Here is a 19,996-nt window from a genome sequence, read left to right as displayed (position 1 = left end):
CTTTCCTTCAGTATCACAGTGATCAGTGATGGTGGTCTGATTACCCATGATGCACTTCAGACAGGAGCTGCTCAGATACAGTTCTGCTGCTGTTGAAGGGATGACTATGATTATTTTCATGATTGATTAATCTGCTAATTATTTATTTAAATAAAAAGTCATGAAACATGCAGTTAGAAAGGATCAGAGGTTGGTCTTCATCAGCAGAGCTCAACATGACAGCTTCTTTAACAAAAGTGCTGCACATATAAATGAAGTTGATTCTTCTCCGTGTTTGAGAGGATGAAGCTCAGCAGGACGATGAGTCTTCATCACTGATGCTGACTTGCTCTGCTGTTTCTGTCCGGTCCAGCTGCAGGTCCGGTCAGTAGGTCCGGAGTCTGAAGATCTTGCTGAGCCTGGAGGTGGCGCTGGAGTAGACGAGGAAGGATCCCTGGTCGGTTCTGAAGTGTTCCCAGTCTCTGCAGCCGAACGTCGGCAGGATGTGGACGGGAACGAAACCCTCGTAACCCTGCCACCTGGAACACACACACACACAGTCAGCTGGAGACACACACACACACACACACACAGAAACACACACGTACACAGAAACACACACACACCTGTAGACAATGCTGTTCAGAGAGTACGAAGTGCCGTCGTGAGAGTTTGCTACAACCAGGAACTTCTCGTCTCCGATGGTGAAGAACTCCCAGTCCACAGCGCTAAGATAACAACAACAACAACAACATCATCAACAACAACATCAACCAGAACAACATCAACAACCACAATATCAACATCAACCACAACATCAGCAACATCATCAACCACAACATCAGCATTAACCACAACATCATCAACATCAACAACAACAGCATCATCAACAACATCAACCACAACATCATCAACCACAACAACATCAACAGCATTATCAACAACAACATCAACAACAACCACAACATTATAGACACCATCAACCACATCAATATTATCAACAACAACAACAACCACAACATCATCAACGATATCAAAAACATCATCAACCACAGCAACATCAACAACATTATCAACCACAACAACATCAACCACAGCAACATCATCAACATCAACAATGACAACATCAACAACAACATCATCAACCACAATAACATCATAAACCACAGCAACATCATCAACAACAACATTATCAACAACATCACCCACAACATCAACAACAACCCCAACATCATCAACCACAATAACAACATTATCAACAACAACATCATCAGCAACAACCACAACATCATCAACAACAACCCCAACATCGTCAACAACAACATCATCATCAACAATAACCACAACATCATCAACAACAACATCATCAACAACAACATCATCAGCAACAACTCCACAACAATGACAACAACAACATCAACAACAAAAACAACAACCAGGTGTTTTCTTTAACACAGGAGGAAACTTTATCGACACAGTGACTTTAAATACGTTCTATTGGACCCTTTGGGGTGGTCATTCATCTACATTTAGAAACAGGAAGTGTGTCACAGGTGTGCTGGACGTCGATCCAGGTGTGAGGCCCGGTGGGTCACCTGTGCGTGAGGATGTCCTGGAAGCGGATGAAGGTCTGCGTGAGCGTGTTGAGTTCGTACACGGTGGAGTTGATGCTGTAGAGACTTGGGCCGCGCTCGGAAACCTTCTGACTGTTTGCCACGGCGAGGAAAAACCTGCCGTCAATCTGAAACGCCTCCCAGTCCGTCGCTCCCACCGTCTGTAGAGAGGACGACACTCAGCTCAGACACTCAGACAGGAAGGAGAACCCCCGCGTCCTCATGGATGTTTCTTCACTTCATGAACATCTGGACTTTCTCTATGAACAGCCTTCATCACCATCAAACAAAAACATCCTGTTTACCTTCATCACCACCAAACAAAAACATCCTGTTTACCTTCATCACCATCAAACAAAAACATCATGTTTACCTTCATCACCACCAAACAAAAACATCCTGTTTACCTTCATCACCATCAAACAAAAACATCCTGTTTACCTACATCACGTCAAACAAAAACATCCTGTTTACCTGCATCATTTGTGAACGTTATGAAGCCTCCAGTTCAGATTCTGTCCGTCACCATCTTTGCTAGTTCGGAGCGGTTTGGAGCAGTAAGTGACCATATTTGGACGAGCTGGGGGAGGAGCCAACGGTGGATCTGACTGATTTGATTGGAAACCTGACGATACTACGTCCCGCCCACCGAAAGCTGTAACCTGACTGCACCACAGGCCTGTCAATCAAACAGACACGCCCCCAAAAACAGGTCTTTTTGAAGCTTATTTCTAATGAATGAGGGATTATTTTAAGATGGACCTCCAGAAAACTAATAAGAAGGACTGATTTTAACTAACAACACCGAGATAACTGCTGGAGACATTTTATTGACTTTGTATTTGATGACAGAAGTTAAATGGGAGTCTATGGAGCCGGAGTCTTTTTGGAGCCGACCTGTAGTGGCACTCGGTGGTATTGCAGCTTAAGACACTTCTGCATCAGAACCATTTTACAGAAGCTACAAACCTTTTTTCGAAACCGTCTGTATTTGCAGCTCCATCAGCCATGCTGGAGGAGGAGGAGCTTAACGTTGAGCTGAGCTGCTGTCAGAAGATGAATGAAAGCTTCAGCTGGTTTTCATGAAGATTTAACATGTTTTTGTGGTTTTAAAGTGTTTCTTCAGAGAGTAGCTGGAAAGCCCCTCAAACGCTTAGTAATTACACTCCTCTGGTTTCCTGACTCCTTCAGGAACAAATAAAAACACTTCTGATCAACTGCTTTCATCTGAACGTCTGTCTGCACATTAATGTTTGATTGCTGTTAGAGGGGATTTATGAGACACACTGAGGCAGCAGGGAGAACATTATCATGTTCTACTGTTCTCCAGTTCTCCTGTTCTACTGTTCTCCTGTTCTCCAGTTCTAATGTTCTCCAGTTCTACTGTTCTCCTGTTCTGCTGTTCTCCTGTTCTACTGTTCTACTGTTCTCCAGTTCCACTGTTCTCCTGTTCTCCAGTTCTACCGTTCTCATGTTCTCCAGTTCTACTGTTCTACTGTTCTACTGTTCTCCAGTTCCACTGTTCTCCTGTTCTCTAGTTCTACTGTTCTCATGTTCTACTGTTCAGATGGAGACCAAGTCATTAATAACCCGATAGATTATTGATAATTGATTCTAGATTATAGATGATTGATTGTTGATTATTGATCATTGATTATATATGATTGATTATTGATCATTGATTGTAGATTATTGATTATTGACACTGCAGACCGACGATGAAGGACGTTGGTTCCATGTTGCTCCTTGCTGTGGACTGCTGTTTGTTTTTGGCCACACTCACTAGAGGGCGCCACAGTTGATGTTCTCTAATTCAATCTGCCAGAACCAAAGCTGGTGTCTCGTCCGTCCCACAGAGACAGAGACACTGACCGGGATGTTCTGGAAGGTCTGGAAGCAGCTGTCCAGCCACACGTAGACGGACGAGCTGATGGACGTCGTCCGGCCGTCAAACGTGTTCGCCACCACCAGGAAGTGGAATGAACCGACGCTGAAGAACTCCCAGTCGTACGCTCCGGATGTGGAAACAGTCTGGTTCACCTCAAACAGCTGGGGACAGGAGGACAGGAGGACAGGGGGACAGGAGGAGAACAGGAGGACAGGGGGACATGAGAAACTGGATCCATCGGGACAGGAAGATGTCCCGTGATTGGACAGCAGGTGGCGTTACCTTAGTGTCGGGGTTCCACCTGTAGATCACACTGTGGATGTTGTGGTTGGAGTCTGAGGACACATGGGGACACACATAAATGGACCGTCCCATGGTGGCTGGGTGCAGTACAGGACATAAGTCCCGCCATCTCCATGTTCACAGGTGTTGAGATGTTGAAGTGTTCAAGTGATCTGATGGAAGTAACACTAAACCCCGCCCACCTGTACCAGAAACCTGACTGCACCACAGACCTGTCAATCAACGAGCCCTGCCTCCAAACATCTGTGTTAGAGTCTCAATATGTACACTGTGAATGTGTGATGTGTCTGGTCTCCACAGGTGGAGGTGTGTCTGGTCCTACAGGTGGAGGTGCGTCTGGTCTCCACAGGTGGAAGTGTGTCTGGTCCCACAGGTGGAGATGTGTCTGGTCCTACAGGTGGACGTGTGTCTTAAAGTATCACATGACACAGTGTTTACCTTGTCTGTGGTTGGCCACCACCAGGAAGCTGTGGTTGTGGATGTGGAAGAACTCCCAGTCCAGAGCGGCGTGAGTCTCCAGAGTCTGGTACCGGACGAACCGCCGCCGCCGCCGGTTCCACTGATAGATGACTGACAGCTCAGGCTCCACCTCCCTGAAGTTTGCCACCACCAGAAAAATCTGGAGGACGAAAATACAATGATTCCAAAATAAAATAATTTCAAAATAAAAAGACTCCAAAATAAAATAATTACAAAATAACTTCAACAGAGACTGTGGGGGACCTTTGACATCCATCCACAACCTCCAGTCCTACTTTGGTGTACATCGTTGTCCTTCTCTGAATAAGTGCACAGCTATATGGGAACACCTGTGTGTGTGTGTGTGTGTGTGTGTGTGTGTGTGTTACAACACAATGTGACCACAAGAGCTCAAACAGCTGCTGAGAATCAAACTCCGATCTGTTTGTTCTCTTTTATTCTCCGTCTAAACTCCACATGAAAGAACACATTGATCTAAAGAAACGTTCAGAAGAACGTTGATCTAAAGAACGTTGGTCAGCAGAACGTTGATCTGCAGAACGTTGATCGGTTCCCACCTGCTCGTCGATGGTGAAGTGTTTCCAGGCTCGGGCCTCCTGAGTGCTGATGTTCTGGTAGAGCTGGAACGAGCCGTCCCTCCATCTGTAGATACCTGAGCCGGGCCGAGAGTCCCTGCCGGTGGAGAAGACATGACGGTTACCACGGAGACACAGGGGACACAGGCCACGGTGTGGTGGGCGGTCAGGCTACCTGTTGGCTGTGGCCATGAACAGTCCTTCAGATGGGACAGAGAAGACCTCGACGTCGAAGGTCTCTGAGCGGGTGTACAGGTCCTGGTAGTCCTCCACGTAGTCCAGACGCTCCCCACCTGCAGAGGACAGATGGAGGGACATGAGGACACGATGCAGGACTTAACTGAAGAGGACAGACAGAGGGACACGAGGACTTTAGAACTTCCTGTGCTGTTAAAGACATTGTGATGGACATCCACTCACTCTGCAACAGCGTCCTCCATGCCAGCCCATCACAGATGGATAGAACTCTCCTCTGAGTGTTGAACCACAGCTGACCCAGTTCTGGTCCCGAGCAGGGAGGACGACTTCCCAACGTCACTCTGGTCTCAGCCTCTGAAACAGAAAGCAGCAGGTGGGACAGGTGGAGACAAGTGGAGACAGGTGTGGACAGTTGGGGACAGGTAAGAGGTATCCTCAGGAGGTCAGAGGTCAGATCTGAAGGATTCTGAGTGTGTTTTTCAGACATGAACAGCATCAGTCTGGATTTTAAAAGGTTTTTAACTGGAAATCAAGTTGAAGTATTTAAAGCTCAAATAATAATGAGATTATCAACACCTTTTAAATAATAATGATGTGATGAACAGCTGATAAATAATAATGAGATTATTAACAGCTGATAAATAATAATGAGATCTGAAACTCTGAAGTCATGTCGGGGTGAAGGTGACTAAATTAAACACACCCAGACTGAAGGGATCAATGCTGAGTCAGCAATCAGCTCTATGTGTCACCACATCATCACTAGCTTAGCTTAGTCTAGTTTAGTTTAGCACGGAGGCTGGAAGCAGCTCCATCAATTATGCAGTTAACTTCAAGACCAAACCAGAGAAACGTTGTCCCAACAACAGGAAGTAAACACTATAAAATCAACATGATAATGTACTGCAAAATGTTCATCAGCTGGTTAATGGTACAACTTTGGTCAACACACTTTCATCAATCCATTAATTCTTAGAAAGAAAGAAAGAAAGAAAGAAAGAAAGAAAGAAAGAAAGACAGAAAGAAAGAAAGAAAGAAAGAAAGAAAGAAAGAAAGAAAGAAAGAAAGAAAGAAAGAAAGAGAAAGAAAGAAAGAAAAAAATAATATAATGTCAGACTGCTCCTTTAAACTTCAGACACCACAACAAACACACCTGCACGAGTCAGCACCTGTCTGACCTCACTGTTGTCATGGAAACACACATCAAACAGCAGGACGGACCCCGAGTGTCAATAAAACTGCTGGTAGCACACACACGCACACACAGAAACACACAGGCACAAACACACACACACAGAAACACACACACAGGTATTTGTGGTTATAAACAGTGAAACACTAAAATAACTAAAGTTCTCAGGTGTATACCAGCGGGGAAGGCGTGAGGGGTGAATCTGAGTGAGGACACTAAACCCCGCCCACCTATACCAGAAACCTGACTGCACCCAGGCCTGTCAATTAACGAGCCCCGCCCCCAAACATGTGTGTTAGAGTCCTAACATGTGATGAGTGATGAATTATTTCCAGAAGGAGGGAGTTTATCTGATGACACCATGAGGACTTATCGTCGCCATGACAACAACTGTTGAGGGTGAACAGTATCCACGGTTTCATACGACAGGTATGAGTACACCTTCCAGGTGAGTACGTAAACACCTATTGTTACGTAATGCTGTCGAGGCGAGCAGCACAGGTGTGCTGGTGGGCGCAGCCACATGCGTATCATGTTCCAAAACGGTTCCTCTCCTCACCATACGGGTAAACGGGTCCCTGCTGGTCCAGCTGGAGGGGAATGGACATCAGGATCCGGGGTACAGACAGCTGGGACAGACCAGGGTCCGAGGCAGGACAGAGCCTCGGTGTGGCGTCCGAGCCCGGAAGCAGAACCAGCTGGCGCAGCAGACCCTGAACACATATAGACCAGGGTGAACCAGTACGAAGGCCTGGCAGTTCTGGATCGGATCCTGATCCGGATCACAGACTCACAGAGAAGCGTCCCCTCCACCTGCCCCTGCTGCCGACGAAGAACCTGGACCCTGTGGTGCTCAGAGCGCTGGGGAAGGACTGGACCTGTTTACTGGAAGACAGAACCAGGTCATACCACATGACCTCCTGATCCTGCACCTTCAAAGACCAGTTCTAACCGGTCTCTACTGGTCTACATGGTGTTGGACTCCATTTCTATTTTAGTTTTAAACTGGGATTTCACAAAACAATTCAGGCTGAACCAGACTGAACGGAACCAGGTTAAAACCAGGCTCAACTGGAATGGACCAGGCATAAAATAAAGAATCAATCTGAGATGATCCAGTTAAACTGAACGCTTGCACTAATCTGAACTGGTCTGAACCAGTCTGAACCGGTCTGAAGGTGACTCACAGTTCCAGCGGTAGTCCACAGTCGACAGTCAGCGTGGCGTACCGTCCGGTGATGGCCAGCATCACGGTGTGCCAGCGGTTATCATCCAATACAACGTCCTTAAAACTCAACCGGCTCCGCCCACCAACACCAGGGGGCGTGGTCAATAAGTGGAGGCGGTTTTCAGAGACACGTAGCCCGAGTAAAAGCGAATCAGATCTCTCCTGAACCACAGAGAAGATGTACTCATTTGTCTGGAAACAGAGAGCAAGAACGAGTTAGGTCAGACCAGATGGGACCGGACCGGACCAGGTTTGGTTCCATTCGAATGGTTTACCTTTTCTCTCAGTCTCGGTATCTTCACCGTGACGACCAATGAGAACTCAGCAGGGAAGTAGTCACAGTGGGTGAAGATTTGGGAGGCCGGGAAACTCAGCGCTGTTGCCATGGCGCCAGTCAATCGGACACCTCTGGAGCCTTTGGACTGAACCATCTGCACCTGATGGGCAGATCATTAGTGATCAGGTTAACTACCTTCGTCTGTTCTCTGGTTGTTCTCCTCATCCTGCGTCCTACCTGTGTGGCCGGGGCTTCTCCTGGTCGTGGCAGGGCTCTGGCCAGCAGGTCGAGAGGCAGCAGGTCTGAGGAAAAAACACGCTTTTATGACACAACAGCCGCTCATTCAGGAACGTTACACCGGTTCTGACAGGCAGCTGGGTCCAGACCAGTGTTCTGTACTTCCTGTAATCCATCTGAGAAACAGAACGTACACTGAACAACTTCCCCGAAGTATCAGACTGCTGGCTGAAGATCTTCTCATCAATACTAAGCCGACTTCACAGACCGTCATCCTCATTTATCACTGAGACCCAGAAAGATGATCAAACAAAGTCCCGCTTGAAAAATACAGACATTTCCTTTAAAGAGGATAAAAAGATCTCCCAGCTGATCTCAGCTCAGATCTTCATGGAGGTGAAACCTGCTGCTGGGTGTAGGGAAACGAAGAGTTTATCAGTTTATTATCCTCTCGGATGTCAGATCAGTGGTTCTGATCCGGTTATCAGGTCGCATGTGTTCCTCTATCTGCGGCTTCAGTGGGGATCTAAAAATAAAACACAGGGATGTCGACTTCCAGCTTCCTGTCATCACAACCTCAGCGTTTTCCAGCGACACATGGAGCTTCAAACGTCTTGAGAGACTTTTACCCAGAATTCAGCCTGTCAGGCGTCTCTCTCTCCAACCAGCCTCACAAATGAGCTGTTTAGTTTTAGTAAAGTAGTACACGGTCATGTGACTCAAAGAGTCACGTACTACTCACAAATGAACGTACGTAGTAACGTACAGAGTAAGGTATGTAGTAAAGAACGGAGCACACGCAGCGTAAGCAGCAACGTAAGGAGTACCGTGCACGTACATAAGGTAGGGAGTAACGTAGATAACGTACGGAGTAACATATACGGACTAACGTAAGGAGTAGTTAAAGACTCTCCTGACAATCTGGATGGTAAAATATTTTTTCAGCTGCACAAAATAAAGTTTTTAAAACTCGTTTACTTTATCAGCTTGTTTCCTGTTACGATTCAGAGGATGGGAAACAAATAAGTATTTTTCATGATTCAGGAGACATTTTGAATCCAGACGCTGAGAAGAGATGGAGAGAGGTCTGCACCCAGAAAATACTGCTGCAATAAAGGATTCAAAGCGTCCTGATGTGTTCAAATTTGTGAGTTTTCGGCATCAGATCAGAAACGCTGACTGAGACCGACTGCAGATGGAGGTTAAATCTTTATTTCCCAACCGACAGCATCAGTTTCAACTGGAATTCCCCTTTAAGCTCCTCTGAGGTGGCACCGAGCTTTGTTGCAGCAGCAGATCAATGGAGGGAGGAACATATCTCATATTTCAAAGACTCAAAACACTGAAGCACAAAGCAGCAGAAACCCGCCTGAAACACGTGAAGAACACGCAGGAGAACCATCCAGTCGGTGATCCTTCAAACGGACTTCAGGTCATCCGTCTGTGACGCGAACAGTTCGTAAGGCTCAGATCAAACCTGAGTTAGCGTACAGTCAGCCTGTTGATAGCGTACAGTTAGCCTGTTGTTTGCATACAGTTAGGCCGTTGTTAGCGTACAGTTAGCCTGTTAGCATACAGTCTGCTTCAATCGTTGTGAGCAGCTCTGAGTTAGTGTGAGCGTCACTGTCCTGTTAGACACACGCACGCACACATCCAGAAGATACACAAATTATGTTTGTATCTTTTCTAGAACATTATTTTCTATAATATTTTCTATAATATCATATTTTGATGTTACTATTTTTGTGTTCAGTCCAAATATGTCAACGCTTGTATTTTGATACGTTGCAGGTGAAACTTTGATGTAAATAAGCCCTTTGAATTGAATGTTAGTTTCCGGGTCCAGTTAGCTCAAGCTTTCAGTTAGATCGCGTGAGAGCGAGTTAGATCGAGTTAAATCGAGGTTGTTTGAGGTTTCAGTTAGATCGAGGTTGTATTCGCTCAGAGTTGGTTTCCTCGTCTTGACCCTGAGCCTCAGTCCGATAAATGCAGCTCACCACAGGGGGCAGTGTTTGTTAACCTGTTAGCAAACAAGATACAACATATAAACCAGACTGGGTTGTTGGAGTGAATTTAGAAAAGTTCCCATCTGAAGCTAAAGTGTAAAACATTTCTGTAAAGCTGTTTTGTCTTGTATTAAATAAAACACGAAGCAGCTGGTTGAACATCTGTCGACCTCTGCTGCATGTAAAGGCCTCACCTGTGCACGGTCTCCAGCTGGAACTGGAGCTGGTGGTGAGCAGCATCCAGGTGAGCAGCAGGGGGCGCCACGCCAACATCACGCCTGCGCACTGTGAACGGCGTGCATTCGCTTCCTCACTGGACCGCGCGTTGACCAGCGTCGCTCACCATCATTCTCCTGTTGGCCCAGGGGACGAATCGGATGCACAAACGACCCGGTCAGGAATCTGACAGACAGACAACCCGGTCAGGACAGCCGCTTATTCAAACGTCTGTTTGGAAGAAGAATTGTGAGAATAAGCACCTCAAGGTTTGATGACTCTCCTGGTTCTTTCCTGACACACTGGCCAAAGTAAAACTGGACAATTTTATATATCATAAGTACATAAATTAAAATGGTAAAACACTGGACATAAACCAGACCGACACTGGAGAAAAACCAGATCTACACTGAACATAAACCGGACCAACACTGGAGATAAACTGGACCGACACTGGACATAAACTGGACCGACACTGGACATAAACCGGACTAACACTAGAGATAAACCATACCGACACTGGACATGAACCGGACCGACACTGGACCAACATTGGTTCAACAAAAAAATTACAAATTAAGTTATAAAGTAAAACCAAACCTCAGTCAGAGGTCAGAGCTCAGTTCGGCGTGCTGAGGTGGGTCCAGATCCAGTGCTCGGTCCCTCTTTAAAGAAGGCTGCTACTCTACTCGGATGTAGAAATCTTCCTGGACTCTTTCAATCAGACTGAATGTCCCGCAGGTCATCCTCATGTTTGTCTCACAGGGAGGACGTCTGTCGGGAAACTGATAGTTTCTATTGATCCCTCAGAGAACATCAAACTTCTTTCAGGTAAGAAAATGTCCTTTTTCTTTAAACGTCCGGGACGTTCAGTCTTTTGTCTTTCAGACTTTGAAGACAAACAGAACAACCATCTGTCTTCAGGGTTCAGTGTGTCTCAGATGCAGACGTCCACCTGTCGTCCACTTGTCCTGCGTCTCCCTAACAGTTTTCATCCATTTTAAATCCTCCATCATGTTTCCTCCTTGGTCTCCTGTCCTCCTTGATCTCCAGTCCTCCTTGGTCTCCTGTCCTCCTTTGGATCCTGTCCTCCTTGGTCTCCTGTCCTCCAGCCTCCTCTCAGCGTCTCTCTGCTGCTGAATCTGTCACTGCGACTGGAGGAGCTTTCAGCCTCAGGTGGGAGTTTACCTGCAGGTGAGTCGGACTCCCTCGCCCCACATTTAAATAAAAAAGACTGGGAGGAGCTTAATAGAGAGAGAGAGGAGGAGAGCGGGAGTGGGGGGGGGGCTCCTCTTTACCTGACAAACACTTTAATCCACCTGAAGAACAACATGAGGACAGAAACTGATTCACTCTCAAAGGTTGAGTCACTGAACCTCCCAGTCACTCCGGAGTTGAGGGGTGTGTGAGAGTGTGTGTGTGTGTGTGTGTGTGTGTGTTTGTGTGTGTGTGTGTGGGAGAGAGAGTGTGTGTGTGTGTGTGTGTGTGTGTGTGTGTGTGTGTGTGTTTGTGTGTGTGAGTGTGTTTGTGTGTGTGTGAGTGTGTCTGTGGGAGAGACAGAGTGTGTGTGTGTGTGTGTGTGCAGAACCAATCAGTTGCGGGATGTTCGGATGTCATGTATGTGGGACGGAACACGCCTGTTATCTTCACGTGATAATGATCATCATCATCATGGTTGAAATGCACTTATTGTAAGTTGCTTTGGATAAAAGCATCAGCTAAATAAAATGTAATGTATTGTAATCATCATCACTATCAACACCATCACCATCATAGTCATCCCCATCATCTTCACCATCATCATCAGGAGGAGGAACATCTACACTGTTACTAAAGTATCATCATTACAGTACTCGTCTTCATCACTTTGAAGCTGCAGCTGATGAAGGTGGATGGGCAGTAAAAAGTAAAATGTGTGTGTGTGTGTGAGGACAGGAATGTCAGCAATGATCTGATACGATCTCACTAAGTGTTTCAGCTGCTGTGTGTGTGTGTGTGTGTTCTTGTCTTCCTGTTGTTGTGGGAACATTAAAGACGTGAAACTATTGATCAACAGTTAGATATTAATAAATCATAAGTGTGAATAGATGACATCAGGAACACGTGTTCATACACGTCCTCACTTGTTGCGGCATTCTTCATACAAACTGCTAGTTAACGAGCGTGCTAAAGCTAATGTCTGGCCTCATATCAGGCAAGAGGTAACAGCTCAGGTGGGACACCTCCTCTGGGCCGAGTTGTGCTGGAAATAAACCCGTTTTGAGGAGCTGCAATTAGACAATAGTGGCACTAAAAGGAGCTGGCTGTGAATGTGAACATTCCTTGTTTTTCTACAGCTGGCGGTCAGTTCGTGTTTTCATATTTGTGGCTGTAAACATTTAAATTAGTTCTAAACTAAACTAGTATAAGTATCTGCTGACAAGGTGCTAGCTGTCGAGCTAACAACTGTTGGCCTCAAATGATCACATTTACTGAGAACTTTAGAACTTATTCGTCTCGTCTGGTTTAACAGAAAGAGACAACTGAGTGTCGTCTGCAGAACAAAGAGCTTCCTGTTTTCTGGTGGAAGCATGTTAATGTGAAACGTATGGGACCGAGTTCAGAACCCTGTGGAACTCCAGGACGAGTGCTCACATCAATAACGTCTGTTCATATGAATAAAGTCTGTTCATATGAATAAAGTCTGTAGTTTTAAAATGAACTGTAGTTCTGAAAAGTCTTAATGTTCTTCAACATAAACGGTAAACCGACGCGCTAACGTTAGCTTAATGCTGCCCAATCACCAACCTCAACCTGTTTCTCTTGTTGTGGCTAAACATGGCGACAAGTGGCCTTAATGCTAAGCTAGGTTAAATGCATCAGGAAGGTTGTCTTCAGTGAATCTGAAGTCACCTGGAGAAACCTGGAATCATAAACAGCTGAATCTCATTTCTTTATTTAAAGATGAGCGGAGACGACGTGCAGCAGGAAATCGGATTAGACAGTGATGTAATCAGATTACTGTGATGTAATCAGTCCCAGGTAATCACATTCCTGTGATGTAATCAGAGGAGGTGTGTTCTGTCTGCAGCTGTTCTGTGTGGAGTTGGTCAGGCAGGTTCAGACAGGAAGCTGCTGCCATCACTTCCTTTAATCTGCAGACTTCAGTCGGGATTTCAGATGAAACGGATCCGGCGCAGCTCAGGTGTCAATCTACCTGCAAACCTACCTGTGAATATTAATGACGTGTTGGTGACATGTGGGTGACGTGTTGATGGCGTGCTGTATCCTTACGAACAATTCAAAGCAGCTTTCATGTTGACGGTTCAAACGTTTCTTTCACAAATAAACTAAATGTGATTAAGTTTCTTTTAAAAAGGAACAGAAGCAGCGGCTGCTCTTCTGAGGTTTTAATGAAGAAACAAACAGAGTCTCTGACACCTCCTGGTGGTGGAGGAGATAAAGTGCATGACACCTCGCTGGGAGGAGGAGGAGGAGGAGCAAGAGAAGGAGCTAGAGGAGGAGGAGGAGCCTCCTCTCAAACCACAGATGGAGACGATTTCACACCGACAGCAGGAAACAAACAAAGAAACGTCGTCTCATGAAGACTTCCAGCAGACGAACGTCCAACAAAGTTTTAAGGACTTTATTCCCACTGAGAGATTCTGTTAGGAAAATAAACTACAGGTAAACATGTCTGTGAGTAACACGAGTTCAGAGAATTCCTGAATGCAGCACGGTGCTGCACACGGAGGATGAGGAAGTATTCAGTTATTGATTAACATCAATAGCCTGAGTTCACCACGTTAACGTGACCGCTACTACGTGAACATCTGTGATGTCAACATGGAAACCTGAAACTGGAGCAGAGAAACATCAGACACGTCTGCTTCCAGCCGAGTGTTCCTGAGCCCATGCAGAGATTTCCACCACAGAATCACGGCCCAAAGATCACAGTCGTCCAGTATCGGTTTTCCACCGCGTCCCTTCCATCAGATTTTGGGGGACAGAAACTCTTCAACACGCTCACAGCGCGTTGAAAACATAAGAAACTAGCCCGGTTTTCACCGCACTGAGTGGCGTGTTGTCATGCTGGAGAAACCTGTTGCCATGGCGACACAGTTCAGGTGGTTTGTGTTCTCTGTGTTTCAAAAGACGCAGCAACAGACAGAAACTAACAAAGAGGGAAGAAGAGCTCACAGACTGAATATAGCAGATGAGGGAAGGATAACGACGGGCAGGTGGAACTAATCAGGGGGCGGGCCCAACAATCATACAAAGGACAGGAAGTGATTTCCAGAGTTTCTCTGCCCCAGTTTCAGGTCCGTGGTGACATCACAGATGTTTACGTTAATGTGTGGAACTCGGTGATGATGTTGATCCAGAAGTTTGTTTAATATGGAACAGTTCCTCGCACACGTTCTAGTTGAGACTGTGATCAGGTATTGATCAGGTGTTGATCAGGTGTTGATCAAGTGTTTATTAGGTGTTTATCAGGTGTTGATCAAGTGTTTATTAGGTGTTTATCAGGTGTTGATCAGGTTTTGATCGATACCTGACCACAGACTGATCTCTGTATCCAGCTGTTGATGAATGTTTGCTGCTGCTGTCGGACTGAAACTCTTCCAACAGGTGCTGATGATGTCATCAGGACAGCTGCTGACCTCACAGACTAATTTTCTTCTTCTGTTGCTGATTTGATGTCATCCATCCATCAGTTCGTTGATCTGTCCGTCTCAGCAGCTCTCTCTGTGTGTGTGTGTGTGTGTGTGTGTGTGTGTGTGTGTGTGTGTGTGTGTGTGTGTGTGTGTGTTTGTGTGTGTGTGTGTTGTGGTTTCCATGGTGACGAGGCAGGCGCTCCACTGAGTCTCTATCCATTCTGCAATAAACACACACCACACAGAGCGCTGGGCGCAGAGTGATGACATCATCTCTACAGGCCCAGCGACTTGCGTACAATCTTCTGGGCGAGTTTGTAGAACTGCTCTCTGTCCTCCCGCCACATCTTAGAGGCGTCGACGTTTGCTCCGCTTTCATCGTTAGGCTCTGAGGCAAGGAGATGAGGAGGCAAAGAGAGGAAACAAGGAGGGGAGGGAAGGAAACAAGGAGAGGAGTTAGCACTTGTGAATCATGTTTTGAACTTGTTAACATCAGACTGACGTATCGTAACGTGTGAAGCGTGTACTAAGCATGTACTAAATATGTACTTAATGTGCACTAAGTGTGTACTAAGCATGTACTAAATATGTAGCAAGTGTGCACTAAGCATGTACCAAGTGTGTACTAAGCGTATACTAAGCATGTACTAAATATGTACTAAGTGTGCACTAAGCATGTACTAAATATGTACCAAGTGTGTACTAAGCGTATACTAAGCATGTACTAAATATGTACTAAGTGTGTACTAAGCATGTAGTAAATATGTACTAAGCCTACACTAAGTGTGCACTAAGCATGTACTAAATGTGTACTAAGCGTGTACTAAGCATGTACTAAATATGTACTAAGTGTGCACTAAGTGTACTGAGCATGTACTAAATATGTACTAAGTGTGTACTAAGCATGTACTAAATATGCACTAAGTGTGCACTAAGTGTACTGAGCATGTACTAAATGTGTACTAAGTGTGTACTAAGCAAGTACTAAGCGTTCGCTGTACCTGCCAACATGCTGACCACTGACAGCAGGATCTTCTCCACACTCTGAACTGGACTCCATCTTTCTGCACTGCTCTCATAACCCATCGGATCATCGCCTGGAGCATGAAGGATGGAGATACACACCCGCCCATCGGGATAGACTGGGGGGGGGGACAAAGTGGAGTATTTTTCTAAGACTCTTATCCTGAAGGTATAAGTGTTGTCTTCTGTCTCAATGAAAGTGGACACCTTTATTTTGAAAGTGGAGACTCTGATGACCCCTGCAGTGAGGACAAGGGGGACATGATGGTTCAGTGTTTACCTGTCAGGTGAGGCGGGACTCAGAGGACACCTGAACGATTACCATCAAACTTCCTGCTGCCTTATCACAGCTTCCTGTTCACTTCCTGTCAGGGAGGAGCTTCTGACAGCTGCAGCTGTTATCAGCTGTTCCATCATTAATTATCAGATACCTGCTGTGTCCACCTCTCTGTCTTCTCTTCACCTGTCTGTCCTTTCTTCACCTGTCTGTCCTCTCTTCATCTGTCTGTCCTCTCTTCATCTGTCTGTCCTCTCTTCATCTGTCTGTCCTCACCTTTGTTTAATGTGTGTTTTCTTCTTCAGGTGTTTGAGCTCAGGGCCATGCTGGTGTGATGATGATGATGATGATGATGATGATGATGATGACGACGGGCCAGTGTCCTGTCCTGTAATCAGTGCAGAGCGTGCTGCTGTGACATCATGGCTCAGACTGCAACCCACTAATCACAGCACTAATGACAGCACGCTAACAACATGCTAACCACATGTTAACGGCTGCGGCGCTGCGTGGCGTGTTGTGACAGGTCAAATGACGGGTTTGAAGTCCAACTCACCGTCTCAGCAGTTTACTGATGAGACAGAGAGCAGACAGGTGACCTGACTGGTCACATGACGGCTGTTGTTTTTGGATCTGCTCTAAAAAAAAACACACCAGCCTCCACAAATCAGCTCAGAAACCAGTTCAGAAGCTGCTTGAGAATCTGTCTGATTTTAGCTTTCCTTCAGTATCATTGATCAGTGACGGTTGTCTGATTACCCATGATGCGCTGCACACAGGAGCTGCTCACACACAGTTCTGCTGCTGTTAACCGGACAGTTCCACTACATGTGGGCAGAAACAGGGCAGAGAGGGGGAACCTGTTGGGTTCCTAAAGTAGAACTTTATGTTTCCTTCGGACCTGTGAAATCAAATCCAGGAGATTCACCTTAAAGGACTGACAAGTTTAAAGGCTCTGGCTGACATTTAAAATACAGGAGGATAAACAGGAGGGCGTTTCAGCTGTGATTATTGTTCTAAAATCACCGGAGCTGTGTGCAGGTGAGGGGGCGGCGCCCGTTGGGCTGCAGGTGGACTTACTGTTGGGGTGAAACATGTCGCAGGTGAACCTCATCTTAGGAGGACTGAGGGGATAGTCGGAGGGGAAGCTGAGGACGGCAGGAAACACTCCTCCTTCGAAACACGTGTCCTGAGGGCCCCTGAAACATGACAGAAAAACACTGAGATCCTCACAACACGCTAAGAACACGCTCCAGAAGCTCATCTGGAAACAGAAGACAGCCGTGAAGGAGTTCTCCTGCTTACATCTAAATCCTGTCTGCGGTGCATCATGGGATTTCAAACATCACTGATCATTGTGATTGTGAATCACCTAAAACCTAAAATCAGATAGATTCTCAGGCAGCTTCTGAACTGTGTGCCTGGAGGTTTATTCTGAAAGGATATCAGAGATGATGCTATAAACAGGAAGTGGAAGTTACACTAAGGCTGACCATACGTGTTTCATGTGAGTGAGTTCAGAAGTGAATCTGAGGAGCACCAGTGTTGGTGGAGAGAGTGTTTGAAGTATTTTAATCTCCTCCCTGATCTGGTTGTCTGCACCTGCAGACAGAATGCAGTAACTTCCTGTTGTTGTTACAACACCTGTATGCACATACTCCGCCCCCTGAGGGTGAGCCTCACTGCAGAGAACCTCGTCCCCAATCATCCCAGAACATCTGATGTTCTTTGTTCCTCAGTGTCCACAGAAGATAAAAGTGACTTCTTGTTTCTCAGAAGTTCGTACAGGAAAAATGTCTCATTAAAGGTTCCACCAGGTTCTAGTGGTACGTCAGGAGGTTCTAGTGGTACATCAGGAGGTTCTATTGGTACACCAGGAGGTTCTAGTGGTACATCAAGAGGTTCTATTGGTACATCAGGAGGTTCTAGTGGTACATCAGGAGGTTCTATTGGTACACCAGGAGGTTCTAGTGGTACATCGAGGTTATATTGGTACATCAGGAGGTTCTAGTGGAACATTAGGAGGAAGTCTCAGGTACTGTCTCAGGTACTGTCTCAGGTACTGCTTCAGGTACTGCTTCAGGTACTGCCTCAGGTACTGTCCCAGGTAATGATGGGTGGGGTGCCAGTGATGTCACCGGTAGGTATGTGCACCGTTGGAAGGTGACTGAGCTGCAGGTTAAATTGAAGGGCAGACTGAAGCGGCTGTCAACAACAACCTGATTACTGCTGCCTTCAGGGACTTCCCGTTAACAGCAGCACTGACGGACAGGACGGTCTCTCACAGACAGACTGCTGCCTTCAGGGACGTCCCGTTAAAAGTGATTAATAACTGATTAATAACTGATCAATAAGTTATCAGTTTCTGCTGCACAGCCTGTTTGTTCTTTTCGTTCATTCATAAAAATGAATAAATAAATCTAAACTATCACAGCGCTGCACGTTTATTTCCACGGTAACCATGTGACACGGGATGGTCACGTGTGTGTACTCACATGATGAGAGCCTCCCACTCAAAGAAGTTCTCCTCGTTGGCCGGACCTGCAGAACAAACACACTTCCTGTCGGTATTGATCAGTTCATTATTTAAAACCTGGTTACTTTTAACAATAGTCAATAGTTTAAATCCTGAAAAACATAGTGGGCGGAGCTTAGTCTCACCTGCCACAATGCCCTCAGGTGGGTTCAGGGTTAGCTCTGAAACACAAACACAGATCAGATGCTCATTCTGATCAATAATCACATGAAACTCATTTAATCCTTATTTTTATTTTATATCGATCAGTCAGTTCATAGAATCACTTCCTGTTTGAGATGATCAATAATTCATAATGGATATTCAGTTTATCAATATTCACGTTGAAAAGCTTCAAATGATCACGTTTAACATAAAAAAAAATGACTAAAACAAGTCACTGGTTATCGAAATAGTTCCAGGTTAACTTTGTGTCGATCTACTGATCGATTAATCGACTGATCTATGCAGTCAAGTCTGTGCTAATATGCTAATTAAGAGCTAGCATCACAACAACTTCCCATTGTTGTTAAAATTAACGTGAAGCGTCCGAACTTGGACATATTCAAGTTAAAATAACATTAACGTTTTGTTTTTTTAACCGGATTAAATGTTGATTAAATGCTGGTTAGATATTGATCTAATCTCCCGAACTAACCCGGCTAACCGGTCAGCTAAGGTTAGCCCGCTGTGCACCAAACTCCGTTTAAAAAATACGTGATTTTCAGAAGGTCGCATCGTCACCGAACAGCAGTAAAGTTGGCTGCCGCATTTACAACCACGTGATCTTTATTTACGTGAACAACAAACAACTGTTTGTGTGATTGTTATTAAAATGACGTCATCGCAGCCGTTCCTGGATGGCAGTGACGAACGACACATCGGAGTTATATAATATCTGCTTTTATTGCTGTGAATGCTGCCGGGTGGCGCCGAACGAATCAGACTGTTCATGTACTGGTTCTAATTATCGAGTTTTATTGCCATTCATCCGCTCTGAAGCGCAGAGCAAAGACAACGTTGAACTCTCAAGATTGTTTGACGGAGTTTGGTGCAGCAGAACCTCCAGGAACTCACGGGGCTGTTAGCTTAGCCTGTTTACTGACGTCACACGTCCTCTCATCGGCTTGAGGCGGAGCCTCGAGACGGCGGCCCGGTTCACTCACGTTTATACTCGGCCATGAGCCTCTTCAGCGCGGTACCGGCCATCGTGATTACCGGAGACAGACACAAGAACCGGCTCCGAGTCTTCACTCCACGACGGATCCACAGCTGATCCGGTTGAGTTCTCGGGTCGTTTCCGGTTCGTTCGGACCCATGTCTGAGCAGAGCGCGCCCCCTGCTGACGCACC

At 45.9% G+C, this 19,996-nt stretch overlaps 2 protein-coding genes across 2 annotated transcripts; both read right to left on the bottom strand.

The window, feature by feature from the left end:
- Positions 1-364: 364 nt before the first annotated feature.
- LOC138201211 (thrombospondin-type laminin G domain and EAR repeat-containing protein-like) lies at positions 365-10,249 on the bottom strand. The gene is made up of 15 exons (XM_069154505.1): positions 10,171-10,249; positions 7,971-8,035; positions 7,732-7,893; positions 7,416-7,648; positions 7,023-7,113; positions 6,788-6,941; positions 5,259-5,390; positions 5,014-5,131; positions 4,821-4,935; positions 4,222-4,402; positions 3,763-3,815; positions 3,465-3,641; positions 1,575-1,753; positions 606-707; positions 365-518 (listed from the first exon to the last, which is right to left on the bottom strand). Exons 1-15 carry the CDS (start codon positions 10,247-10,249, stop codon positions 365-367), a joined length of 1,995 nt encoding a protein of 664 aa, XP_069010606.1.
- A 3,317-nt stretch (positions 10,250-13,566) lies between these two features.
- On the bottom strand, positions 13,567-19,946 carry ube2g2 (ubiquitin-conjugating enzyme E2G 2 (UBC7 homolog, yeast)). Its single transcript, XM_069154510.1, has 6 exons — positions 19,811-19,946; positions 18,791-18,826; positions 18,625-18,670; positions 17,210-17,328; positions 15,831-15,971; positions 13,567-15,217 (listed from the first exon to the last, which is right to left on the bottom strand). Exons 1-6 carry the CDS (start codon positions 19,851-19,853, stop codon positions 15,105-15,107), a joined length of 498 nt encoding a protein of 165 aa, XP_069010611.1. The 5' UTR covers positions 19,854-19,946; the 3' UTR covers positions 13,567-15,104.
- Positions 19,947-19,996: the final 50 nt, after the last annotated feature.

This window comes from Embiotoca jacksoni, unplaced genomic scaffold, assembly GCF_022577435.1.
Source record: "Embiotoca jacksoni isolate LCO1_2020_lvr unplaced genomic scaffold, fEmbJac1.0.p SCAF_2, whole genome shotgun sequence".
Classification (NCBI taxonomy): Eukaryota; Metazoa; Chordata; class Actinopteri; family Embiotocidae; genus Embiotoca; species Embiotoca jacksoni.
The sequence above is the reverse complement of the archived record's forward strand: the minus strand, read 5'-3'. Positions and strand labels throughout refer to the sequence as shown.

Excerpts from the sequence above, each read along its gene's own strand:
- LOC138201211 (XM_069154505.1), bottom strand. The coding sequence starts at position 10,249 with ATGTTGGCGTGGCGCCCCCTGCTGCTCACCTGGATGCTGCTCACCACC. Across the intron at positions 4,403-4,820 it reads ACTTCACCATCGACGAGCAG|ATTTTTCTGGTGGTGGCAAA; the intron begins GTGGGAACCGAT and ends TTCGTCCTCCAG. Across the intron at positions 3,816-4,221 it reads GGTGGCCAACCACAGACAAG|ACTCCAACCACAACATCCAC; the intron begins GTAAACACTGTG and ends ATGTGTCCTCAG.
- ube2g2 (XM_069154510.1), bottom strand. The coding sequence starts at position 19,853 with ATGGCCGGTACCGCGCTGAAGAGGCTCATGGCCGAGTATAAAC. Across the intron at positions 17,329-18,624 it reads GAGTGGGAGGCTCTCATCAT|GGGCCCTCAGGACACGTGTT; the intron begins GTGAGTACACAC and ends GTCATGTTTCAG. Across the intron at positions 15,218-15,830 it reads AGTGGTCAGCATGTTGGCAG|AGCCTAACGATGAAAGCGGA; the intron begins GTACAGCGAACG and ends TCCTTGCCTCAG.